The 26,898-nt window shown below is 37.5% G+C and overlaps 3 protein-coding genes across 9 annotated transcripts in view; 2 read left to right on the top strand and 1 right to left on the bottom strand.

Moving 5' to 3' along the window:
* The first annotated feature begins 995 nt into the window (after positions 1–995).
* C8H1orf146 (chromosome 8 C1orf146 homolog) lies at positions 996–8,688 on the top strand. Of its 2 annotated transcripts, XM_064719824.1 has the most exons (6): positions 996–1,022; positions 1,225–1,335; positions 3,556–3,649; positions 4,745–4,913; positions 8,001–8,079; positions 8,537–8,688. In XM_064719824.1, the coding sequence occupies exons 2-6, from the start codon at positions 1,267–1,269 to the stop codon at positions 8,654–8,656; spliced, it is 531 nt and encodes a 176-aa protein (XP_064575894.1). In that variant the 5' UTR covers positions 996–1,022; positions 1,225–1,266; the 3' UTR covers positions 8,657–8,688. The 2 variants fall into 2 exon arrangements, with proteins under 2 accessions (XP_064575894.1, XP_064575893.1); XM_064719823.1 differs by lacking the exon at positions 996–1,022 and having other exon boundaries at positions 1,033–1,335.
* On the bottom strand, positions 8,653–26,805 carry GLMN (glomulin, FKBP associated protein). 5 transcript variants are annotated; one of them, XM_064719809.1, is made up of 20 exons: positions 26,698–26,805; positions 26,291–26,427; positions 24,951–25,074; positions 24,361–24,486; positions 22,836–22,955; positions 21,708–21,816; positions 20,289–20,535; positions 19,713–19,812; positions 18,522–18,709; positions 18,014–18,067; positions 17,190–17,220; positions 16,747–16,836; positions 16,163–16,204; positions 15,998–16,071; positions 15,599–15,683; positions 14,727–14,836; positions 13,547–13,610; positions 11,358–11,481; positions 9,886–9,968; positions 8,653–9,756 (listed from the first exon to the last, which is right to left on the bottom strand). In XM_064719809.1, the coding sequence occupies exons 3-20, from the start codon at positions 25,014–25,016 to the stop codon at positions 9,649–9,651; spliced, it is 1,821 nt and encodes a 606-aa protein (XP_064575879.1). In that variant the 5' UTR covers positions 25,017–25,074; positions 26,291–26,427; positions 26,698–26,805; the 3' UTR covers positions 8,653–9,648. The 5 variants fall into 5 exon arrangements, with proteins under 5 accessions (XP_064575879.1, XP_064575881.1, XP_064575880.1 ...); XM_064719811.1 differs by having other exon boundaries at positions 26,319–26,427; XM_064719810.1 differs by having other exon boundaries at positions 26,615–26,698.
* RPAP2 (RNA polymerase II associated protein 2) overlaps positions 26,733–26,898 on the top strand; it is a 33,709-nt gene continuing 33,543 nt past the window's right edge. For both annotated transcript variants that reach the window (XM_064719807.1, XM_064719808.1), the window contains exon 1: positions 26,733–26,837. In XM_064719807.1, the coding sequence (XP_064575877.1) occupies positions 26,789–26,837 (49 nt within the window). In that variant the 5' untranslated portion in view covers positions 26,733–26,788. The remainder of the gene's footprint in view (positions 26,838–26,898) is intronic.

The raw sequence follows: 26,898 nt of genomic DNA, 5'->3' as shown, positions 1-26,898 counted from the left end.
GTCAAATGTAAGTGACAAGCAGAAATACTTTCTGGTATAAATATTTGCCAACTGTAATTAACATGCATGATATACGTGAGTAAATGTGTAACAACTGGAGGCAAAATACTGATAGGAAGCATTTTCTCTTAAGATTTGGATTTTTCTCATTGTCCCACACTTACCCATCACTGTACTTTGATGCTTCTCAAGTGATATTCTGAGTTTGGGGGTGTCCAACTTCATGCACAGTAAGTGGCTACCAGGGAAAAAAGGTATCTATCAGGAGCCTAAATCCAGTATTTGTATTTCTTTGTAATTACATTCTAAAACTGCACATATGAGGTCAGTTCCTTCTATTATAAAATGCTTTAAAAGTGATTAAAAAGAAAAAGCTTTTACTAAAATATCTGATTTTTGGTTAAAATACCAGTTTCAGAAGACAGTATTAGACGCTAGACTCATGCCTGGCTAGAGAGCAGAGCTGGGTACCAGTGCTTTTAATGGTTCAGCATCGCAGCTCTTTCTGACCATGTGGAAGGGTTATTTCCTCTTACATGATTAAAAAAGAAACCTCCACACATTCAGTATTACTTTTTCACTGAAAGTGGCGCAGTCTCTTGTAAGAAATCGTGCCTGATTTAGTGCAATACAACAGTCTCTTGCTTTTGCATTTTTGTCCTGTGAAACTTCTATGTTTCTATAACTTCTATAGAAAATAACTTGGCCTGTTCTTACCCACAAACAGCTGCAGAACTGGCCGCCCATGGCGAGCATTCCCCGGAGCCGCGGTTCCGGCGTCGCGGGGCTGCTCCTGAGGGCTCCTCGTGAGGGGGCGGCTGAGGCGCGAGGCTGAGGGCGGGCCCCGCTCCCTCGCCGCCGCCCGGCTCCCCCTTTGCTTTGCCCCCTCCCGCAGCGCCGGGGCTCAGCGCTGCCCAGACAGGTTCGGCGAGAGGGCCAGGCTGAGGTGCGTCGGAGCGCTGGCACAAGCTGAGGGTCCGCCTCTTCGCTCCTCCCGGGGCTCCAGCGCTGCCCCAGGACAGGTTCGGACGAGGAAGGGCCAGGAGGAGGCTGGCATCGGGAGCTGCTGGCACAAAGGCTGAGGGAACCTCCCGGCCTCCTCCCGCTGCTGGCGGCGCCCCGCTGGTTTTTAGTCAGCTCTTTAATTTATCCCTGTGCTTCACACATCTCACCTCGTTAACTGGCGGGAAATATTTGTCATCTCCCTTTTCCCAAACTTTTCAGAAGAGACACCTCATTGCAGAGCTATTAAACCACTGAAAGAAAATGGCAGAAAGCTGTGGGCAGGAGCAGACAAGGTGGATAACGACGGTGATTATGAGCACAGCTCTGCAGGTAGGACAGCCCTTGTCAAAGCCAGCATCTGACTCACTTTCCTCACAGGAAAGGCTGAAAGAATTTCCTATATTATATATATCGGAATATTTTAATCAATGGCAAGGAGTACATTTTTTTCAGGATAAACCAGATATTAGTCTGAAACTGCTTCTATTAGAATACTGGTTATTTTTGTGTGCAAATGTATTTTCTCCTAGCTACTTCCATATCTGTTTAGTATTCTTGCCACCTGCTATTCTGAGTTACACTGCTTTAGGATATTCTCCTGACTCATCGTTTTTGCGCTGCACTGATGCCTCTTTCAGTTTGCTCTATAAATAATTCCAACAGAAACGTTGCTGAATTTTTTCTGAATTTCTCCCTAAATATTTTAATTTTTCCTATGCAGTATCAAATAGGGGTAGACAATTACCCTGTAAGTACATAATTCAGTTTAAAATACTGAGTCTTACAGATATTAATATATATTTTTAATCTGTTAACATCAGAAGCCTTGACTCTGTTCCCAAGTAAAGTGAAAGGGTATGTCAAGGAGCTGGTAATTAGCTTCTGCAGCTGAGGCCAATTTCATGCCAGCTGGAGAGAATTTAGAGGCAAGAGAGCTTTGATTCACAAGCAGGGATGTCTTATGCAAGCTTGGCTGACAAGGTTATCACCCCATCTCCACTGTGTAAATGGGTGAACCATGTTGAAATAATTCCTGAATCACCTCACTTTAAAGCCTATACTTACTTGCCTGCTCATTTTGGAGTTTACAGCCTGTAAGCTGTGCATGTTTGTGCCATAATATGGTGGGAGGTAATGGATGGCAGTGATTTCATCAGCCATACCAGCATAACTCACTCCTGTCCTCAGCTCAACTCAAAACTCTTAGTAAAGCCTCCTCATAAGCAAAGCAATGGAGGGAACTGAATACAAATCCAAGATGACTTTTTGTTACGGCCATAATACACAGAGTATCCCCATACCATTGCAGAAAGCTTTAAAACAGAGCAACACCTCACCACATCAGAAGGCTTCAGGTCTCTGCCCATGCAGAATAACATCACATTATTTCAGAAGGCTGCAAGCTCTGCCCTTCTTGTTCTTTGTCCCAGCCTTTTATCCCCTCCTGTTGGTGCCCAGCCCCTGTGTGCCCTCTGTTCCCTTTGGTGGTTGCTCAGTGCCCCTGGGCACTCCCTGGCTCGTTGCTGTCAGTGCTGCTCACCTGCTGCTCACAGCTGTGCCCATCAGGGAGGAGGCTCAGCCACAGCCCCAGTTACCACAAACTGTGCATCTACAGCTTTTCTGTGTCAGTTTTGGTTATGAGCTATCATTTTCATATAGACATTAGTTATATTTGTACATTAAACATTTCAGCAGTGGCTTTGAAGCTGAGATTTTTTTGCAAAATGTAGCTAAACCTTACAAGCAGTTGCCACTGAGTATACCCTTTCCAGACAATTGAAAGTGTGACATTTCTGGTTAATGTCTCCTTCAAGGTTCACTTGCAATCCAGATTTTCTGTTGTACTCTTCCACTAAATCATGGCACTTCCCTACATAAGCAGGCTGGCTGTGTGTTGAATGGGTAGGTTAAAGAACATGTTATTAGCTAAAAACTCTCAGTGATTTAACCTTTAATATATGTGTGTTCGTGCAGCTTCTGTGGAACATACTGCAGAAATGCTTTTTGCAGGCTGAAAAATACATCCAAACACATTCCATTCTATAGATGATTATGCTGCATGGTGCAATGTTCTACTTTTCCTGTGTGGATTGCTTTCTGTCAAAAAGCTTTAAAGAAAATCATGTCCCATACAAAATTGCTGAACGATTTTCCAGCTGAGATGCTGACATCTGTGAAAATAATGCAGCCTAATTAACCAGTCACAGAAACACACTACTGTATGATCCTCCCTTCTGCAAATCCTCTATTAGAACATCTTACCAAAACAGACTGTAAAAAAAACCTTCTTTATGCATAATGCAAGAGTTTCCTAAGACAAACTGAACATACACATACATAATTATTATTCAGTGTTTGTAACTTCCAATCAAATACTTCAAAACTGATCATGTTTAACAATTTAGTGTTTTTTAATTTTTAGTGGAATAAGAAATACTTTTTGAACAACAGTGCCAAAGGTCTATGTATAGTGGTCCAGCTAATGCTTTAAGAATATTTCTAACATGTTGTCTGAAGACTTTTCAAAATAACCTTTTAAAATTTATTTAGGATCATGAAATTTCTACAGTTCTGCAGAGGCAACAACACCGAGTTCGATATTCAGAGTCAGTGGAAACTGGATCTGTGATTTTTCCTCTTTCTGGTACACTACTTTAAAGTTCATGCTTTTAAATCATAAAATCCAAAGAAGTACAGAGTCAGGGCAGTTATTTAGTTGTGGGCTACACTAAACTGAATAAAATCTACCTTGTTGGGATGTTGTGCAGTAGTGGAAGGACTTGGGCTATGATTGTACGTAAATCAGAGGATGAAACAGATAATGTTGGGGATTAACCACTTTCACTGTAATTTTTTTTGGACCTGTTATACAACAGCTACATGAGATTTGGTGATCATCAGCTGAACTGTTCAGTAAATTTGTGTTATAACTGAGCAAACATGCTAAATGCCACAAGCACATAAGCTGCCATCAAGATCTTTCATATACATGGCTGTAAATGTAAGAGCCATTGGCTTTCAACCTCTAAGTTGAATTTGCACAGCTAGTAGTGGCAAAGGAGGCAAGAAAAGGATTATTTGAGTGGATTTGATTAAGAAATCACTGAAATTGTAAACATGAAACAGCTGGTTTTCCTTTTTAGAACAGAAGATGTTGTAGACATGTAGATGAAATACTTCCATTTGCCTGAACTCTAAGGACTAGCACACGTTGAGATCGACTTTTGTATGCTCAGGTGTTAACCCTCCTAAACTTCAGCCTTAACTTTCCCTTTCACAACAACTTAAGTTGACAGAGATGTAAGTTCATTTTTCATGGTAGACAGTTTAGCTAACTTTTGAGATTTTACAGCTGTTTCTTTCATTTAGAAACAGGACTTCCTGAGCTTTTCAGTCAGCCTTTGCATTTGCCCCTAATTCATTCCATTACAGCAGTTGCTTGTTCCTGAAGCATGTGCTCTCAAAGGCATTCAAATGTGTCTGCTTTGAGTAGATGGAATAGCTGGTGTTTTTTTTATGTTACAGTAGAAAAATAACCTGAGATATTTGTAGTTTTATCTTCAAACTACTAGCAATCACTGGCCAAATCTCCCTGTCAGAGATGTGGAAATTCATTCATGTTCTGTTCCATTGTGTTTCAGACCAATGGTTGCTTTAAGAATTGTGCTTTCCAGTTTGTGGTGAGAACTTAATCCCTTTACTGCCATGACCTGTACACTTACAGCAGTTTCCTCAATAGGCATTGCATTTATTCTGTCAGACACTCAAGACTTGCTCAGGACAGGGGAAGAAGAGTTTTCCACAAGAATTCAGAAGTTCATAAACATCCATCGGAACAGCTTTTTGGTTTTGTCAGCTGCTCTTCATGGACCAGAAGAATGGAGTGTCATGTTCAGGATTCAGAGAAGGTATGATTTCAACATCAAACTGAACTTTATATTGCTAAGAAGAAATGAAATAGCAGTCTTGGATTTGGAAACATTATTTTAGGAATAGATAGGACAAGAGGCAATGGACAGAAACTGATGCACAGGAAGTTCCACCTGAACACGACGAAGAGCTTCTTCACTGTGAGGGTGACTGAGCACTGCAACAGATTGCCTACAGCAGTTGCAGAGTCTCCTTCACTGGAGATATTCCAGACCCACCTGGATGCAATCCTGTGCAGTGTGCTCTGGGCTGACCCTGCTTGAGCAGGGAGGTTGGAGTTGACACACTATGGTTCTTTCCAACCTTACCCTTTGTGAATTATTTCAGGAATTTTATTTTACTAATTTACACAAATTTTATTTTACTAGTTCACTGTAAAAAATTATTTAGAGCATTTGTTTATTAAAAGCAAATAAAAAGAATACCAAGTGAATCAATCTGACATATCACAGGTAACAAAAGAGGATGTTCCTCAAAACAAAGCAAATAAGATTCCTTTCAATCATTTTAGGGCTATGGAGCATAACTATTTAAATTTTTTTTTCTAATTAGAAAATTAGACAATTTTCTTAGCTCTTTAACCATATTTTCATGGTCACTTTCAAAACAGAGCAGGCAAGTTTATGTCATGAGAAAAGGCTGTAGTGTAAAGTGCAGATTTTTTACCAGCTTTTAAAATGTTTACTTGGAACAGCATCTGTTACACTGTGCTAGAACAATTAAATAATCAACGTTATTTTACACCAAAAGTATAAAACTATATTAAAACTGGTTTGTTTAAAACTTTTATCTCTGATTTCTAATGAAGTCTGAAAACTTGCATATTTTAGTACATACTAGCTGACAACAGTGATCCAATTGTGCTTCATGCTAGTAGTCAGAACTACTTTCTTGTAGGTCCAGTAGCCCTAACTGCAGTTGGTTGTCACTCTTGGCCTCAGAGAAGTGACTATTCTAATGAAGTCTTTGATCTTTACCTCCTTAAGTAGCTAGCACCAGTTTCATTAAATCCTGGGCATTCTGCCAAATGCTGATGAATAAAGAGTGTATGAGATGAAATGTAAGAAATCTATTACCTGTTTGTGAAAATGTTGTAAATTTTCATGAGAGGTTTTAAAAGTTCAGCCACCATTCAGCAGAACCACATTATTCAGGTGATGGCAATGCTAATTCTCAATCTACTTTGTGGTTATGAACAATGGGCATTGTGCACATGCTGATGACTAAAATGTGATGTTTTGGAACTGTATTCCATTTGGCAAGTTGGTAATTTTATTAAAATTAAATTTGTTTTTTCATTGCAAGCAATATCAAATTGATGTTGATGATGGACAATTACATATATCTATATATATTTAAATGCATGTGCTTTTTTTATTACCTGGTAGCTTGAAGTTCTGCTACTGTTTGTAATCACTGACTGAGCTTCTCCTGGTGGGGTTGAAACTTGTGCCATGTTCTTTGAAACTACAAGTCACCTGTTGGATTTGTTAAAAAACAAAGCCCCTTAGTATTGTCAGGTTATCTTCTATTTCTGCTTCTTTCTCCTTATCTATGCTTTTGCTGCAGTTGGGGAAGGATTATTTATTATTATTATTAACAAGAAAACTACAGGATTCTTGTTAACAACATGAACACCTTACACAGAGTTGTGTATAGCGAGGGGGAAGTGGGAGAAAAGCAGTCTTTACCATCACAGCTTAAATGAGCATTCCACAAAAAACCTTAGTACATCTGCATGGTAAATTTAAATACCTTGGAGGAAAGGCAAGACATGTTCAAATGACCAGTATTCTGTCCATACAATACTAAATTTAGACCTGCTGTTATTGGAAGCAAAACTATTTCTAGAAATAGATGTTCGTGGATCTAGGTAAGTACATGTAATTGGTTTTTTGCTGCACTTTGTTCATTCATGCTTTGTTTAGCCCATTCTAGTATGAGCAAAATTGCACCAATTTATTTCCCTAATCTCAAAATGTAAATCCAGCCCTTGTTTGTACATCACATTTTAGCAAAACTCACCAGGGACCCGAGTGCCTGTGCTTAGAGAAGGACAGTGCCTGTAACATTTATTTTTGCTAATGAGAAGCAAGGGCAGACAAGTTCAGCTGAGATAGCTCAGCAGCAGGAGGCCCTAATGTGAATGGCTCCAAGTCATCAGGCAGATTGCAGGGAGAACAGGTGGCGGGCACAAGGGGAGGGCACAGGGGACTGTGCAACTGAGCAGCTGGGCACTTCATCTGCATTATTGAAATTCTTTTTGGTTATTTAAAATTCCTCATTCTTTGCTGTGAAGTGCCTCTCCTGTTTTAGCTCTACAACAGAAAACAGCAGCAAAGGTAATTCATTGTTACGACACACTTAAGGTGCAATTCTTAGGGAGAGGCTCTGTGCTTGCCTAAGCTTTGATGTCTCTCCTCCATAATCTCACTGAATAACAACTCATGCTGCTATTTTAAATCCTCAGATCCCCTTCTCAAGAATGAATGCATATTAATAACACTATTTATAGAAAGAAATCATTTTAGGTTAAAGTATTGAGTGAACAAGTCTTTACATGAAAGTGGTGGAATGATCCCATTATCTGAATCGTGTCTGGAATACAGGTTGTTTTATTTATAGTACACTACAAAGATTTAGTTCAAATTCTGAAGTATTTTTAGCAGTGTTTTCAGATACTTCGCTGTGCTCTTCCACAGCCATAAAAACAACTCAAATATTTTTTACTGCCACTGAGGAGAGCCTTCAGCAATATCACAGAAGAGGTTTTAGATCTCTGAATGTACACATGCTTAAGAAGTGCTGATTGATTGTTGAAGAGACCTAGATAAAGAAATGAGCCCTTCCAAATCCCACCTAAATAAGTGGTACAGAAATGGGACAGATGGCTTTACAAACAGCATGAATGCTGCACTTGCCTTTCAGAATAAAAGCAGCCTTCCCTGTAAGTAAAACTGCACACTAAAAAGCTGTTTGCTTCATGTGGGAATGCTGTTTGAGTTTTATGGCATAACAAATTAAATACATACTCTAAAAGTAACCTTATTTATTTTGATGTGCAGATTCCTGGGCAGCAATTTACGTGTAATACCAGTTCATAATCCTGCTGAAACTGTTAAATTAATGCTAACTATGGCTAAGGTAAGTCCAGTTGCATACACTTAAAAATATTAGTGTATTACTCAGGAAAAGCCAAGAGCTATAAAATACTTGATTTCCCTTAATGGAACTTTTTAGGTTATACTGACCACAATGCATTAATACACTAAGGTAGAACTGGTGCTCTGATGCATTAGCTGAGTCCTTCAACTACTGTTAAAGGTAACTTAATAGCTCTTAATAGCATCTAAGAAAAGAATTCAGTTACCTAAGAGCTTCTTTGGCTCCTATTTACCACTGTTAAGTTGTTTTCACTTAGTGTTAACTCCTGTTGAAATACTATCACCTCTGTGTACAGCATTCCTGAACACCTCCTTGAGAACACAAAAATCAAATTTCACTGCTAAATAATTTTGCATTTCTACTATTGGAAAAATAAAACTTTGAATATTCTATTGCCTAAAGTCACTTTGTTCTACTCATTTTTCTTTTCTCTAAGGTAACTTCCAAGCCACAAGCAGATGATACTCGTTGCAAAATAGAAATGACAAAAGCCCAAATAATAGAAAAAAGTCCAGTTTGGAAGATGCTTCAGGAGTACCAATCACACTGTAATTAACTTAATATTTGGTTTTTTATTCATAAATAGAGTGGCTACATTTTAAACAAAATATAGAATGTTCTTAGAAATATAGTTACATTTCAAAAGACTACATACAACATATGCATTTGGCATGAAAATTCATATTAAATAGCTATACTATGAAAAATAGCATACTTGATACCAAATGTGCTTTCTAGAGAGGGAAAAAAGTGGTTTAGCTGCACGATAGGAAAGTCATCCTTATTTTTAACTCGGTTCTGACCTTAGAGGCTCGTCTGTTTATTAAGAATTCCCAAAATAAATTACTGTATTTTAAAGAAAGCTGTACAATTAAAGATAAGGATGATTAAAACAATTCCAAAATAGAGGTATCCCTAAAAACAACAGCTGTATGTATGCAACCTTACACTGCTTTTAAACATAAGTGTTACCTGTTATATTACTAAGTTCTTACATCTTATTTGGCCCAAGGTTGTTTTTCTTTAAACCTGGTTTCCTTTGCCAGAGTGTTTGTACTATTCTATAGTGTTAGCTATCTGTACCTGACAGTCCTGTCTGCAAATAGAGAAGCTTGTTTGTCAACATTAAAATGTGCTAATAAAAATACCTTTTGCTTAAACAGGGCTTTTGAATTAATGGTTCTTCAATCACTTGATAAAAATCTTTGTAATTCACTACTCCAGTCAGCAACTATTACCCAACAAATTCCGAAAATTAAAAAAAATAAATGCCTAACCATACCTCCTTGCCACAGAGAGGAACACACCTGGTTTGTTTTTTTAGTTTCTAAACTTAAGAAAAAGCATCAAATTCTGAAGAGGAGTAAACAGACCGTATCTCCAAATCACATGCAACAAGAGCAAAAGCAAATAAAAACCAGCAAGGAGACTTCTGAAGAGCAGCATTTGCAGTTCTTCTGGAGGCCCCTCTAAACTGCTCCTCTTTACTGGAGTCTCATAGTGCAGTGATCCTGTCAGGAGGATGTTCATTCACACACTTCAGCTGCCTTAGCTATTCTCATCCATTACAGCTTTTGTTTTCACTTCAATGAGTTCTTCTACCCGAGCTAGAACACTTTCTATTAAGTCAAATGTGAAGAGAGCTGAGTGTAAAACCTGAAATGACAAGAAAGATGAGTGTTATTTTTATTAGGGTTTTTTTTATACATTTTACATTTACTTTTGTCTCCACATTGAAAAAAAAAGTCAGTACTTCTGAGTGACTGAAGGGAAGTGCACACTCACTTGAAGCTGCATTCCAGTAGTCATGGCAGGCATCTTTTCCCCACCAACAGTTACGGAGCAGACTGTGTTAGAACTGTGTGCCTCTGTAGAAGAAAACATGAAGAAACCACCATGACCCTTAGAATTAAAAGAATATTTAAAATATCAACATTTCATGACAGCAATTGTTAAGAACAGAAATCTAGGGATTGACAAAACACATGACAGAGGGTGCTGAACCTTAAAAGGAAGGCAACTGGAGTTGGGTGATTTCTTTATACTTTGTATAACACACATTCCTACATTACTGAACAGGCAAGATCTGCAACTGGAACTAATTTTACAGAGCTCACATGCTCTTCAAAATGAAGAATAAAATGTTATCTGGCCCAGTTTTGATACATTTTTAGTATTTCCACATCCAGGGAGATAGTAGGAGTTCTTTAGCTTGACTAAATGAATCCAGACATTAAATACTTATTTTATAAAGAAAAGGCTGCAGGCCTCTCTGTTTCAGACAGATTACTTGCAGCAGGCTAAACTGCAAGGACAGGTCTGAAAAATAAGGGAAAAACTTTTTACATTCAGACCACATATTTGAAATTCAATGTAATGCTTACAAAGATTAAACACAAGGGAAGAAAGCCAAACCATTTACTGTTACAATTTAGATGTTCTCTCCCAAACTCAAATTTCTTTATGTTTTGTCAAAGGCTAGAGAACTGTAAGAGGGACTTAAGAAAAAAGCTTCCTGATTAATTTTGAAGGATTCCCTTTAGAGAGATATCCACAGGTTGTCTTGAGGGAAAAAGTCCCTTTCTTTGCCTTATAAGTACATAGTTTGCAATGGAAGAGGATAGGACTAGAGGCAAAAAGCTATATTGACATTTTTAGTAGCAGACACAAATTCCTTGGGCTATCTTAATTATACTGGAGACCACAAGGAACAGAGGATGTGACATACAGAGAGATTGCCTAAAGCAGCTACAGCTCTTGTGCCCCATGCAATGTGCCTGCTTAACCCAGAGCAGAATCTGATTCTGTGTGTCAGATAAAAAAAAATCATGTATTTTAAAAAATGAATGTAATGCTTCAGGCTTTAGAGAGCACTGTGACTTACTTTTTCTTTTGTTAACCCTCCCACACCTGGTTTGAAACCTAAGGGTTATGCAATCAGAGAAATTTAGTTTCTCCTTTGTAACATTAAAATCAAAAGTATAAATGCAGAACAAGTTCTGAAGGTCTTCATGTGACAGTTCTAACAAGTTTCCATAAGATTTACAAATGTGATGACAGGTAAGTTCAGATTTCTCTGACCAATTATGAAAATTTTTAATTCAGCAACTACTGAATTATTATTTGAAATTTGGAATAGTGGCAACAGTTAAATAAAACTTGATCTATGCAGCATTCACCAGTTCCTGATTTCCAAAGGATTACCAAAGTTTCTAGATATGAACAACACTAAGAACAAAAAACCAACAAAAACTGACCTTTTCTGTTTTCTTTCTTATTTTTAATTTCTGCTTCATAATGTGCTTTTGACATATTGAGTCCTACACGCAGTGGTTTTAAGAAGTTCTGCTCTATCTTGCCAAGTGTGGTCCATACACCAGTCTGGTCAAACAGAACAGAGAAGGTTACAAACCAGTTTCAGTGAAGCATTGCAATACTGAGCTTTGAGCACAAGTTTTTTGACTAGTCTTTATGACATACTTCTGTGCAGGGAGGAAAAGAGAAAAAAATAATTCAGAGTCAGGCATTGAAGCATGAGCAGCATTGTGCTGGGTATTTCAGCTCCTCTTCCTCTCCCCTACATTATTTGTTGATTGGCTGATGAAGCAGTCAAAAAAAAAAAAAAAAAGGTTATTGGGAGGTAGGGAGGACTTAGTGTGTAGGCTGGCAACTGCAGCAATGGAAATGCACATTTTCAGCTTGTTCCTGTAAGCAAAGCTGAAAGAATCTGGATGTGTTGGATGGGTTCTAGGCCTTTCCTCAGGCTACAATCTCTACAGCAAGTAAATGGCAGATGTGGGCTCCTCTCAGATAATTCAGCAGGAAAACAGAACAAATATTTAAATTAACATTCCTGAATTAAATGAAAGTTGTGATAAATATCATGCTTCCCAATTGTCTATATTGCATTTTAAAAGCACTGTAGGAACGTTACTGGATATGCTACTCTCCCATCCTTCAGCACAGCAGGCACAGCAACAACAAAATTGTCCCAGTTGGACATGGGCAGAAAGGAGTTACAATAATGGCATTGGGGAAGCAGGAGGTGCAAGGGAAAGATGCTCAAAACCAAGGCTGTTCAGGGTTACAGAGAGGAAAATAAGCTTGGGTTTGCTACAAACTGCTGTAGGAGGAAACAAATCCAAAGACACAAAGGCTGCTTTGTATATAGGAGCCATTTATACAACTCCTTTCTTCAGGCAGTATCCTTAAAGGGCAGAATAAGGACAATAAAAATAAGAATTTTCTATTTTAAATACAGTGAATCCACTAACGACAGTGGAAAATTCAGCAATTTTTAATACTAGATGACACAGTTAACAGTTCAAATAAGAAGAGTAATTACTTCCACCAGAATGTGGCTTAAAAAAGGAACTTTCTAGAAAAATACTTATTTTTAAACTTGATTAATGAAAATGCTTGCTACACAGCAATCAAAATATCTGAACTGACATGGAAGGAGGCATTTTCTTTCTGCCTCACTTGCACTGTATGAAGAGAGACAGGGAAGAAGTCAAGAAGAACTGACAGAGGCTAAATTTAAGGGAAAATCTTCAGAAGATGTGATGCTATTTTTTCCTCTAACTGTATTTTTGCCAGGTATTAGACAGCACTGTTAGAGCAGCTGAGTGCTACTATGTGTAGTTTTTTATTAATAATAAAAGAGGAATTCTTACTTTTCTTACAAAGCTATGTATTTACATCTAATTGAGGAGACCACTATGAGTACTCAAATAGTAATCACCCCTTAAATATGACAAACAGATACAGTTTACCAATATTAACTAGTAAATAAATAGTAAAATAAATAAATAAATAGTACATTTAGTAAAATAACTAAATAAATAGTAAATTAGAAATGCACCCACTGAAAGCTATTTTTGCTTTTCATTTTCATTACAGTTTCAGCAATCAGTACTAGTTATTTCACTGTTATTCTAATTAGATTAGTAACATTATTGGGTACTTACAAAATTTATTCCTAGATAAATTTTCAAATTAGTCTAAAAGTAGATCAGAATTTTTTTCTGTATTTTAGAAAACAATAAATGATATTATTGTATTATTATTGCTATAAAGATATCCAGTTGGTGGTTTGAGGGATACCAGCAAATAAATAAGCAAAAATAACTATTTTTCATGTGGGAATAATTGTTGGGTATGTGATTTTGTGGTGACATACTCTATTGTTATGGAGATAGATCAGTTCAACAGGCAGAGTAAAAGGATTAATTTGTTTATAGGAACAGTATCTATGCAAACAATTTCATCAAAACAAAGGACCATATCATGTATTTCCTAATGTCTTAATAAAAGCATCACTTCTGGGGAACCAACCATTGCGAACAAAAATGCAAAACCCACATTTTTTTGAATTAAGGATAGGAGTGTTCATGTGAATCCATCTCTCAGCTAATCAATCACTTTCAAATCAAATAGTACGTACCTGATTGTCACTTTCACAATCCTTAATGACTAAGTACCTCAGCAGGTTCAGTGATGCCATAACCCTGTGAATTACCAACACACAGATACCTCTTACTAGGATTGTAGTTTTAATTGTCCATTAGGCAGTGCTGGTATGGAGAACCCATCTGCACAAAAAGCAACCCCCCATCCCTGAGCAGTACAGCTCCACCTAGAGCATGGTGTGCAGTGATGTCTGTACATTAATTCACACTTTGCAAGTAAAACTGAAACTGCCATCAGACTGCAGAGGGCTGGTGATTGTGAGGGAAAGAGTCCTCTCAAGAGACAGAACCTTGTCACAGGATTTATAATATGTATCACTGGGGATCCAAAGTGGATTTGAAACTAGTGTGACAGTTTTCTTTATTACTGTACTGAATTTTTACTTTTGAGTGTACTTTTTTTTTTTTTGCTTTTGTTTTACCATACTTTTGAGCAGATTATGAATTGCTTTTTTCCAGATAACAAGTACAGTTAACCATCATACTTTTGGGCTCTTCAAGCAGGTATGTGCCCATCTGGACATTATCTCCCCACTGATTTACAAGCACAAACAGCATCATAGTACTTATCATACAGGAAGACCTACCCTACATACACAAGATTTTTCAGACACATTTCAGTTATTTGAGTTTTTTTTAATGCAATTATTTACTGTTCAGGTGGATCATGAGTAAGTAATCTAACTCATGAGATTCTAGATCCCCAGTAGCAATCTGTGAAACTGCCTCAAAGATGCCTTGCACTGTAGGTTGCATCTAATTATTATTCCCCTGTATGATATCAGACACCACACCCCAGTGCTTTTATTCCTTCAGCTGCTTCTGCAGAGAGCTGACAAACCACACATTCCTGAGGAAATAATGCTTTACCCACTAGGTATGTCATTTCACATCTGAAGCCTTACATCCCTGGGGAATGGAGGAGGACATCCTTTTTTATTGTTAAAAATTAATGTAATGGCATTGTGACATTCTTCTGCACAGAGCTGGTTAAAATAAGTGACCATTTCCATTTCTAGTTGCAAAACCTTAAAATACATTGATGCTGTCACCTCATTAATTACATGGCAGCATACATCACTGTAGTAAGGTAGTTTAAAGTCTTTTTTAATAATGAAGAAAGAAGAAAAGCTTGTAACTGTGATTCCAACTCACCTGTCTGAGTTCTGCAGAAGATCAGTCTCAGCACCTTCTGGAAGTGAAAGTACTAAATCTAAAAGGGAGATCAGGTGATGTCCTGTAAACCAAATGTTGTCATACTCCTTCTGAAAAAAAATACAAAAAGTTCAGCTGAGTACAAAATTTAGCTCTTAAATACTGTAACAATAACTTGCATAAAACAGAAATGTTTAAAAAAATCAAACCCTGTAAGAAATGTTTTCTAATTTGACATGTGAGTGAAGTACACAAAACAGCCTCTTCATAATTTTAAATTTTTTTGTCAGCCAGGAAAGAAATGGAAGAAACGTAGTAAGAGAATTCTGAAACTGTATAGTAGAAAGTTAATAATATAGTTTTAATTAATTTTCCCAACTTTCTGGTATAATTATTATAAAATATGAGATTAAAATGGCTTTGATCTAGCCCAGCTCTTCCTGATGGATTTATCATTTGCAAAGCACTCATAATAAAATGCTGACTGTCATCATAAAAGCAAAGAAAAAATTAATAATTCTATCTGAACTGCAATATTTGAATTATATTTTAAAAATGAGGAACTGTGGGGATAAAATGAGCAGTTTCACTTTAGGAGAGAAATGATTTTCAACCACAGAAAAGGTAGTAACTTCTTAGAAAAATACACTAAGATACAGCAATTAAAAATACAACTGTAAAATTATAACCTAAATATGCATACACAGAAAAAGCCTAAGTAATATTTTTAATAAAATTTTCTAACCTTATGGGTCTTTTCAAAGTGCATTTTTTTAATGTACCACTAGAAGTTTAAGCTGTAGACATTTTCTCAATATCATACTGACAGAATTTTGAGAAGACAACTTGGTTTTTATTGGTAACAGCCTCACCGTTAATGCTAAGTGAATCTGATCCTTTATGTTTTTAATAATGTATCCTTCCACACCAGCATGGTTGCTTGTCTTCAGTAAACACCTTCAAACAAACAAAACAAAGATATTGTCTCTTTAAAGCTGCCCCTAGAGCTAGTGAATGTTAGCTAAGTCTTGAGTTAAGTGGGAGTTTTACCACAGAAGAACAGTATGACTATGTAACCTTTAAACACTGCCTTACAGAAGATAGCTAATTCTATAAGAGACAATTGAAATTCATGATTTATCAAAACATTAACATAGTAAAATTAATGTGGCTTATCAGATGGAAATTCTGTCAGAGATCAATGTATTGATACAATTAAGATGCACTAGGGCTGAGATTACACAAACTGCCTTTGGTGCTTGGATGCTTACCTGAATAATGTGTATTTTCCTTCTGTATCAAACTTGTCTATGAACAACTGCAAAACATTTAAACTCTTCTTTCTCTAAAGAAAACAGAGATGTTTCAGATGAATTCTAAAAAAAAATTAACTCAGCATTCAGAATCCAACTGATTCTGTAGGCCACTTAACATACCATATGCTCCATGGGACAAAGGGTCATAATTTTCACCAAATCCTGCAGTCAGAGAAAAGAAATACAATTTATAATTACATACAGATCATAGTCAGTGTGATGTAACATAATAATCTACTCAAGACTTTAAAAAAACAAACCAAACAAAAAACCCACAGAACATTGAGAATGTCCAGGGAATAGAAGATTCTCATCAGAAAAATCCATGCTTTTTTCAGTGGTCAGAATCCCAGGGCTGATCTGCAAGAACACTATTCCTGTGCTGCTGGTTGCAGGGCAGGTAAGAATGTAGCCAAGGCTGGCAAGGAGGAGACAAAAATGAGCAAGCACCACTTTCACCTAAATCTGTGCCCACCTGCACCTTCAGGGACCTGCACATCCACTGGGTGTGTTGGAATTGGCACTGAACTCCATGCTGCAGCAGGTAGCCAAGTCAATTCTGCATAGCAAGACACTGAAGGTTTCAGTTTAAGAGCACAGGTGTGTAAAGGTCCAGTAGGATGCCTCTTCTCAAACACCCAGAGGACAGCTAGGCAGGATTTCTAATTAAACTCTGAAGGCTCCTGTATGCTGCTGCTTCTTACCTGAGGTACATTAATAAAGCCTCTGAGCTCTAAATAGTGATGGAGAAGGCTGTTATCTTCCACTCTCAATAAACAGCTCTCAAACAGATCCTGCAGGTGTGGGAAAGAAAAGAAAGATGTCAACAGTATGCACATATACAGGACATTATCAGCTTAACATGTCATGGCTAAAACAGCCTTCACTCAGAAATACTCATTCAGATAAGCAGCTGCAATTATTTATAAGTGATAGCTGTAACTTAAACATTTATGCAGGACTGTAAAGTTCAATAAATACATGTATTTGTATGACTGAAAAACACTTAAGCCTCAAAATATTTCTGGAACTATTATCTAAACTATCATTTATATCTCTCCTAGAAGGACAAACAGAAGTTTTACCATTTCTTAAACTGAAAAAATAAAACATTGTAACATCAAAAATGTAATTTAAAAAAACTTACAAGTCCTTTAGATAATACAGATTCTTCTGTTCTAGAAAAAAAAATCAGATTAAATTGTGAAAAAGACAGCTGTTATTTCAGAAGAAATAGTAGAACAGAGGTTAACAAGAACTTGTCCCTCAACAATTTTAATTCCATTTTTTAAATATAGGATCTTTGTTACTCTTCCCAACTATTTTTGGAATAAACTTGCTGATGAGAAATTGAACATTAGACTCATCTCTTCACAGTCAAAAATTACTTTTTTCCTCTCAGTATTTATACCTGCTCAAAAGCAGTGTCATTTCCCACAGGTATTGAGACACTGATTACCAAAGAAAATTAAATTATAAATAGCCAGAATAGGAAACTTGCTTTCCATAGCATTGCTAGAAGCTATTTGGTAACACTGCTGCTTATGGAGGGTGAAATAATCACACAGTAAATATAGTAAAGTTTGGTTTCCTTTAGAAAGCCTGACTTTTAATCATTTTGCATATCATGTCAGAATACATTCAAATAATATTTTCATAATATTTGCCTTTAGTAGTAATTGTTATAGAAGGGCAAGTAAGTATACACTCTAATTATTCTGCATGTGTTTAAACTACTAATTTTACATTTTCAGAATCAAGTTTCTAAAAATGGTATCACAATACAAAATGAAAACAATACATAAATGTTTAGACAACTTCTGCTTCTTAGTAAGAGAAGATATCTTGTAGTGAAACTTGCCATTTTAACACTCAAGTTTATAAACCTCCTCTGAACTTATCAATATTTCAAATTTTTTTTATGCGTTACTGTAAAAGACCACACTCACTATGTAGACCTGCAAAGCCTACCTTTTCAGCAGCACTTCAATGTGTGTCATATTGCACAGCAGAAGGTAGGAAGGGCTAGAAGAGAAGAATCCAGCTACATCAAACTGCATAAACCACATACATTTGCACATAATTAATATATTTTAAAAAATAAAAATATCTTTCTAAAATTATTGATTTTTAAATAGACAAAAAATTGTAAGTCAAATCACTGTTAAGAACTCTTATGGGGAAACTGTCTATAGATATGTAAATGAACAATTAATGCACATTAATTTTCAGCACGTGACTAATCATAGTAGTTTGTTTAAAGGACAGTTCATCTAAAATTAAACTACACTAGACTAATCTGCAGGAGTATGTTCTTTATGAAACATAAGTTACATAAAATATAAATGCTTAAATGTTGACATAAAATTAATACTACTGAAATACAGTTTTCATTCATAACTATTCACAAATAAAGTTCCACTCAGAAAAAAATCTTCAAAGTACAGATTTACAATGAGCAAGAAAGAATAGCTCTTACCTAAAAACCACTGGAAAGCATTCAACACCAAAATGCTGAACAAACATCAGGTATGACAGACATGCCAAAGAATCAGCAGAATTCTTTCTCTCTATGTCTGCAAACTCCTGATTCTCCCAGTGTGGACTTTTGCCTTTATGATGTACAAACACTAATGGTATCAATTCTCCCATATTCCACAAAATGTCCTAAAAAATAAAAACACATTTCCTATGGTTGCCTTTAAAATAACTGTATGTCAATTAAGTTTGAAAGCTCTAACTGTATTTACATACATTCTTTTGTACAGCATGCATATAAATTAATATAAATGCTTGTAATATATAAATTGTATGTTTGTAGTATATCAATTAATACAAATATGTGGTATTTATGATACATGCACAAACACACACAAAAAGTCCTGGAGGAAAAATAACTAGTGTTAGAAAAAGGTTACTAAGATAGCAAAGTCAAGCACACAGAAGTTAGCAAGAGAGAGAATGAAGACCAAATGTAAATTCCTAGTTCAGCTGCCTTATCCCCAATGCTATGAGTAACAATAGATTCATGAAAACATTGTGTTACAAAATCTCTGTGTTTTTCAGATCACAGAGAACTCAGTATTTGGGTTTTTTCTCACTAATCAATATGGAGCACAACATTTAGCTGCTACAGGCAGTTAGATTTGCTTTGTATGGCCTTTCATTCTCATGATGCACAACACGAGGAACCCCTGACATTTGTAAATCAGAAATACTACAGGGGTTGCCCCCTCACACCCTTCATGTGGCTGAGGACACAGTGTAACTCCTCTTGAACATATTACAGAGAAATGGGGAGATCAAGGTCAGCTCACTATTCTGGACTTGTCCAAACCCAACATCCAGGATGGCACATTTTGGAAAATTAGGATTGTGCATGATGTCATACAGTCTAAGCATGACTTACTGACCTCAGCTTCAGCTCTCACTACCTAAAGCCATAAACAGAAGTTTACTGAGAAAGAGAAGAGAAGGTAATTCATAATTAGCATTAAAAACATGGTTTCAGACTGTGCCCAACAGGAAAGGCAGGATATACCTTACACAGCCCATTAAGTCACCCCACTAACCAATACAGAAATCAAAGTGAGCACTAGAACAATTACAGGCAGTGGTGAACTGGACCACTGGCTCTGCACACACTGTAACCCATTTCCACTGCACTCACTGTAATTGCAGAGGCAAACTGCCGAAAAGGATGTTCCTCAATGCCCTCCAGGTGCTCCAGCTGAGCTGCCAATAATGGGTATTTCAGGCTTTGCATACAGCTGGAAAAGAAAGGGGTGGAATAAATCAGCAGTACAGTCATAAATACAGACTATGATAGTGTCATTGATAACCAAGAATAATGCCTACATTCATAGCAGCTGCTGCTATTCAAGGTATTCCAAAGAGAAAAAAAAAAAAAAACCCAACATCTCCTGTAGAAGCTTTACTTAGATTCACCTCCAGACTATGATTGTTCTCACTGTTGGAAATTTGAGGAACAGATGAACACCAACTCAGCTTCACAATGCAGCAACTAATTTCCATTTTACCATTTCCCTCTACTAAATAGAAAGCATGAATATATAATATATAACCCCTGCTTAGGGGTTCTTTATCAAAATACCACATTAGTTAGATATATGTTGGCAGCATTGCAAAACACTAAAAGATTATTTATTTGCTACCTATATAATAAATGCCTACTATTCATTTTGTTAAGTTACAGGAATATATAGGACAAACATAAAATGCTCACAATTTTATTAATTCTTCTTTCAGCTCCATGTCATTGTATTCTGATGACTTTTCCATATTTTTAACAACTTCACTCACAAAAGGTTTAGCAAAGTCCACCACTGCATTGCAACATTGACAGAGACCAAGTTTATCTTCTTGTATTTGTTGTTTTGTATAAGGGACAGGTAAGGGAGTGAGCTGATTCATAATCATGGCCAATGACAAACCCACTGAGTAGGCCTTCTTGTTCTGAAGCTTCAAAAGCACTGGGGAAAGAAAATAAAGGGAAAAGAAGAGAGAACATTTTGAGACACTAAGTTACTACTTACTTAGTAGAGGAAAACATGAAGAAAACAACGTGACTAGGAAAGAAAACATTTTATTTTCAGGGAAGGAGAGGGAGTGACACCGGAAATCACACGAGCAAATCCAGGAAGACTAAACATCATCACCTAATTTAATATGCTGTAGTTAACATGGCCATGTATTTGCAAATAACAAATATTAAATCTGGCACACATTGCAATGTTCTTCCTTTCTCCACAGCAGGAGGATGAGAACTAAAAAATGTTTTCTAGAACTGGGCTAATTGAAATGATACATATTTAACCCAAAAAATGCATTTATTACTTGACTCCTTTTGTGCTTGGCAAAACCAGAGACAATAGCCCAGTTTTCTGCTGAGAACTGACTCTGGTTTTTACTCCATGGCAAAAATAACAGACACTCTCCCAGGCTGAGGAAGCAGCACCAGAGGCTCTCCATTTAACTGGATCAGTGCAGACTAATTGCAGAATGGCTGCCCAAAAAATCACACATTTCTCTTGTTAAATTCTAACAACACAATAACATATCCTGGAGATTGCTACAACCAGCCTTCTACTTGATGCACAACACTTCATTTCATCTCTATAATAAAACAGAAAGTACTGCTTGTTACCTACTTAGAGACTGGCCAAACCCAACATTTTAAATTTTCATGTGTGAGCCAGAATAACACTCCCCTATCACCAATAAAGTATTTCAATATGCTTCAATCAAAATTACAGTTTTAGACTATAAAAAATAGAATTGCATGTTTTAAAAGTCAAATAATGAAGAATTTCACAAATCTATGTGATTCCCTATTTCTGCAACAACAGTAGGAGTGCTTTACACCTCTAAATATAACTGCCATAGGACCACATTCTTGTTAATGATGAAAAATAGCTGAATATTGCTTTTTCAATTTATGCTATTAGTTTCATCTAAATTTTTTTTCTAACAGGCCAACATAAGTATGAAATGTATGCCTTGTGTTATTTTGCAGAATATAATAGACTGTAAAGCTTGTCAGGATGGATTTATTCTGAAACCATTCCAGCAATGGCTAAACTAAATTTATAAATAAACGAGAAAATAATTTAATTCAGAAATCACATGAGAAACTGAATCCCACCTGTCTGCAAAGGCTGAAGCAATAACATGACAGTTTGACACACTTGCTCTCCAGAGGTCTGCTCAATCTGCTCAAGTAAACCCAAAAAAAGTTCCTTTGGATTGCAGAGCTGCAAGAGAGGAACAATGCATATTTTTAAATAACCATGGTCATACTCAAAAAAATAAATCACATGGAATACCGAAGTTCCTGAATGTCAAGAGAGAAGATCTGAACATCCAAGATAAGATTTTAAAAAACAAATATGAAACAGTAAGTACATTTACAAGTACAATTAATATCTACTGTAGAGCATACCTGTGTCACACTTCCATATGAGCCGAAAACATATAATAGTAAAAACTGACACTAAACCTGATTTGAATGGGCTGTAAAAACCTCAGAGTACCTTTGCAAAGTAATTATTCAGAGCAGAGAGAGAAGTAGAACTTGAGTGTGAATTTAACTCAAGCTATAAAGTTTGCAAGTTGCTTTTGGAGTGCATAAATGAAAGAGAATGAGTCTTTTACAGGTTAAAAGATTTTTCTGCTCCTACTCCATCAGAATCATCAGGTAATGATTCTCTTATTGAGGAAGGGTGAAGGATTTAAGGAAAAGACTTTTCTGAGTGAATTATAGAATAGAGAACAATAAATACTATTCAGAGATAAGTGGAACATGGCAAGGTCCTGCAGCACAGTTTTGAAACAACTAAAGAGAGAACATGAAGGGAGAGACCTTGAATTAGATACTAGAAAAGACATTTAGCAATGTACTGTAAGTTTTACTCAAGCTAGCTAAATCAGGTAAGATTGTGTCCTTCAGATCAACTTAGCTCATTTTCATGTGAAAACCACACCTCTGATGCTGAGCCTACCACTTCCAAAGAGCCCTACCTACTGAACATACACCATGAATTCAGAAATCTCTGTACCTTCAAACTGAGGCGAGGGAACGTTTAACTACGAGCAGCTTACCCAAGTAGTGATGTAGATTCATTATGCAAATATTGTCAGAATCAAATTGTATAACATGTTTGTGTAATTGGCCTTTGGTGTATTAGCTTCATGGATTAATGATCTTGAACTCCTTTTTGTGCAGAACTTCCCTAACATTGTTGTATCATAATCATATGTTTCAAAACCATACCTGTGCCAACTGATCTAGTATCCTCAGGCAGTGTTCTCGCTTTTCATCTTCTTGTTTATACATAAAAATACATCTAACAAGAGGAGAAATGAGATTCCAACCCATATTCTTGATGATAACCTAAAAACCAGATATTCAGAGAATAAGCCAAAACTAGATGTCTTTTAAACCCAGAAAGATTGTATACATAAAGACCAAAAGCAACAACAGATCGATGTCCTGGTTGTACCTATCACTGTCATTGAATATTCGGCATAATTTGACACACATTGTGTCCTCTGCCCATACCTATAAGCACAAATTTTGTATAGCTTTCTTCTAATTATTGACATGTCAATACTTCTACGTGTCCATGACAATATACTTAAAATGGACTGAGCAGAGGAGTTGTGCTAAAAGAACACTTGGACAAATTATTCATGAGGGGATTGAGACTTTCAGTTGTTACTCCAAACTCACAAAATTCAAAACCAGATTGTGAACCCTCTGTAATAGATTATGAACTCCACGTAACATTGCTAAAATATTCTACCCTTCACTTTCTTTCTGAACTTCCTATTTATCTCTGCTCAATTTGGTATATTGTCTCAGCATCCCTAGTGCCCACAGACATTAGTATTTCAAATTAGCATCAGCCTAGCTGGCTCCTGTAATTGGCCAGTATTGTTATATCCATTTGTGGTAGGCTGACCCCCAGCAGCAATGCAGCACCCCTCAGCTGCTGGCTTGCTCTTGTCCCTCAGTGGGATCGGGGCCAGAGTCAAAAGAGCAAAACAGAGGAACTCCAAAGATGAGATAAGGCCAGTGTAATAAGTAAATGAGAAAAGACAGCAGAGCCTGATGGGCAATGATGCAAATCATCTCCCACGAGGAGACCAATGCCCAGCCAGCCTCCAAACAACAGCTGCTTTGGAATGGGTCCCCACCCACATATCTTTACAGCTCTGCACAGTTGTATGGTTTGGAGTATCTCACTGCTTTGGGACAGCTGTCCAGCTGTGCCTCCTCCCAAATTCCCTGCTCACTGGGGGCAGAGTGAGAAAGGGAGAAGGCCTTGATGCTGCACAAGCACTGATCAGCAGTAGTTGAAACACTGGTGTATTATCAGCACCTTTTTGGTCACAAATCCAAAACACAGCACTGTGCAGGCTGCCATGAAGAAAGCCAACTCCATGGCAGCCAGACCCAGCACACCACCTGAAATCCCTGTCCTGTGGAAGAGGGACACTGCCTGTTTCTCCTCATGATGCTTTTCTGCTTCCTTTTCTCTCTGCTTCACTCACAGAAGAGTTATTGATGGCTTTGTTAAGATTGGGTTGGGTTTCTGATCATGACTTGGGTTTCTGTGAGCTACCTGAATACAGAATTATGTGCACTTAACACAGAGCAACCCATTAGCTATTCATATGTAGAGCCTTGCTCCACAGAGAAGGCTGTTCCCTCTTAATAGCTTTTCCCTCTTAATAAGCAGTTTTATATTAATGATGTTAATAAACACTAATATGTAGTGCAAACTTCAACTCACCTTGTTTTTCTCATTTTGAATTACTTCTAATAACTGAGCTGCATATCCATCTTCCAAACACTTCTGACCTGCTACCTGAAACAGATTAAAATCTTCTCCTTTGAAATCAGCTTCTTCCAGAATTTGCTAGAAAGAAAATATGAATGTTTAACTCCATACTTATCAAAGTCAATTAAGAAGTAAGAAAATCCATGCTTTCATTTCAAAATTAAATGTAGTATCATTGCAACTTTTATACATTTTCCACATCTTAAAAAAGCTACCAAGTTACTACACAAGACAAGGCAGTATTTCAATAGCACTAAGTCTAGACTACAGCATTCTCTTTGGAAGATGTGTCTTCTACAACTACCAGCTTTTGTTCCTAGATACAAGAACACTTCCATCTCCAAGAAGCAGAAATAATCAAGCTTCTTGGGATAAGCACCACAGAGAAGTCAATGAAACATGGAGGCTGAACTCAGCTGCCCCATGAAGAGTTCTACCAACAATTGACTTGTCTTTTGAGGTCATTTTGGCTTTAATTCTAATATATGAAAAGAAATCACACTACTGACACTTGTTACTTCTAAGGAAAGAAAACTACTTACACATCTTTGTATTATAGCTTGAAGTTCATCAACTGCCATTACAGTTTGACTGTGTTCTTCTGGCATGAAAATTTATTTTAAATTAAAGAGGGCAGTATTATATCACACCAACTTAAAACAGAGGCTGAAAAATAATCACATTATCAAGAAAAATGTTAATGGAGGAATAAGAACAACCTAGACAAATATTAAGACTACATAATTAGAATAAGGGAAAACTCATTTTTTACAAAGTATATGCTATATTATTCTACTCCCCATATTTGCAGGAGACAGAATTACAGACAGGAAACAACCTGCATTCTATGTAAAGGGAAACAATTTTTCAAGTACTATCTGGGTCATCTTAAGAAGTGTGAAGGTTTCAGTGGCACATACATGGAAAACTGCAGCTAACACAGAGCAAGTTTGGGCTCACTGCATACCAACTGTGCACACCCATGACACACTACATTTTCTGTGACTACTCTGACCAGAGGAGCTTCTGCTCAGCCCTGACTGGGACACACTAACCCAATATCTGCAATGTGAAGGCACTGATCCAAACACCATGCCAGTTTATAGCAACAGTCCAGTGAAGATTACATGTGTAGTTTCATTTATTTTTTCTAGTGTCTAGGTTGGACTAGTTCAGTGGCTTTATACCTCTAGGTATTAACAATTAAAACTTTCTTGCTAAAAACAATAAAGTTACAACACTTGAATAATGTCAAGTACATACCAAGTTTTAAGTAGCCAGGACCATGAATTACAAATGCAATGAAGCCTGGTTATCCTACGTGATATATCATAGCAGCAGTCATAATCTTTATGGTTTTAAGTAATGCCATGGGCGTAAACCTGGTTATATGATCACTATGACTGCCAATTATCCCTACATTTGGTAAATTAGATAACTATTCATCAAAACACAGGTGTCTCCACGCAATGTCCTGAGCCTTTCTTCTTATGTTTGCCTGAATGTGGTGGGCTGACGCTGGCCAAACAAGAGCACACTTACATGAAAAAATACACAGATAAAGAACCTATCTAGATGCTCATAAAAGGGGACAACTCACAAAAGCTTAAAAGGCATCTGTGTGTGACTTTCTTATTCAAAGAATAAACAACTCACTTTCTATTCTTCATGGCGCATTCTGACATCTGTATGTCACTGAAACCTATCCTTTCTAGCCCGTCATTTTACCCAGATCATTACCACATACTTTCTTACCACACGTTGTACTATTTAATCTTTTCATTTTACAGAATGTTACTAATCCCACCAAAATAATTTAACATACTTTCGAACGCCAGTACTGTTGCATTTTCAGCCCTCAGTAACTTCACAATGTACTTACAGCCTGGAAAGGCGCCCCAAACACCCACCGTGCTGCAGGGATTTACTGACAGGGCTCGCAGATGGTCTCCGGCCTTAATACTTAATCCGGTTTCCAGCTGAATCTTTTAGGAGGTTTCAGCGGCAAGTGGACAGCATCTGAATCACGTGAAACGTTCTATTAATACTCACCAAACTCCCTCCTAATAAACAGATATCTCGACCCTTTCTCTGGGCAGCAAAACACCCAGGCTGGGACGAAAAGGCTGCCAGCCTCAGCCTGTAAACACACGGCCAAATGAAAAGCCACAAGGGCACGGCACGGCACGGCACGGCACCGCCTCACCTCAGCCCCTGCCAGAGGAACCCCTCAGCTCCGCGCTGCCGCCTCTCCGGCACCGAGAGCGACACCACCTGACCTCACCTCACCTCAGTCCCTGCCAGAGGAACCCCTCAGCTCCGCGCTGCCGCCTCTCCCGGCTCCGCCCCGGGTGAGAGGTCGGCGGGCGGAGCGGCACTGATGGCGATGATGGCGGCCGGGACGGGCAAGCCCCGTCGGCGGCGCGCAGGTGGGCGCCGGGATCGCGCGGCAGCCCCCGCTCCCCCCGCCTGGCGCTTTGGGCTCTTCCT

This window comes from Zonotrichia leucophrys, chromosome 8 (assembly GCF_028769735.1).
Source record: "Zonotrichia leucophrys gambelii isolate GWCS_2022_RI chromosome 8, RI_Zleu_2.0, whole genome shotgun sequence".
NCBI classification, from domain to species: domain Eukaryota; kingdom Metazoa; phylum Chordata; class Aves; order Passeriformes; family Passerellidae; genus Zonotrichia; species Zonotrichia leucophrys.
Note: the sequence above shows the minus strand (reverse complement) of the source record. Positions and strands in the feature narration are given on the sequence as shown.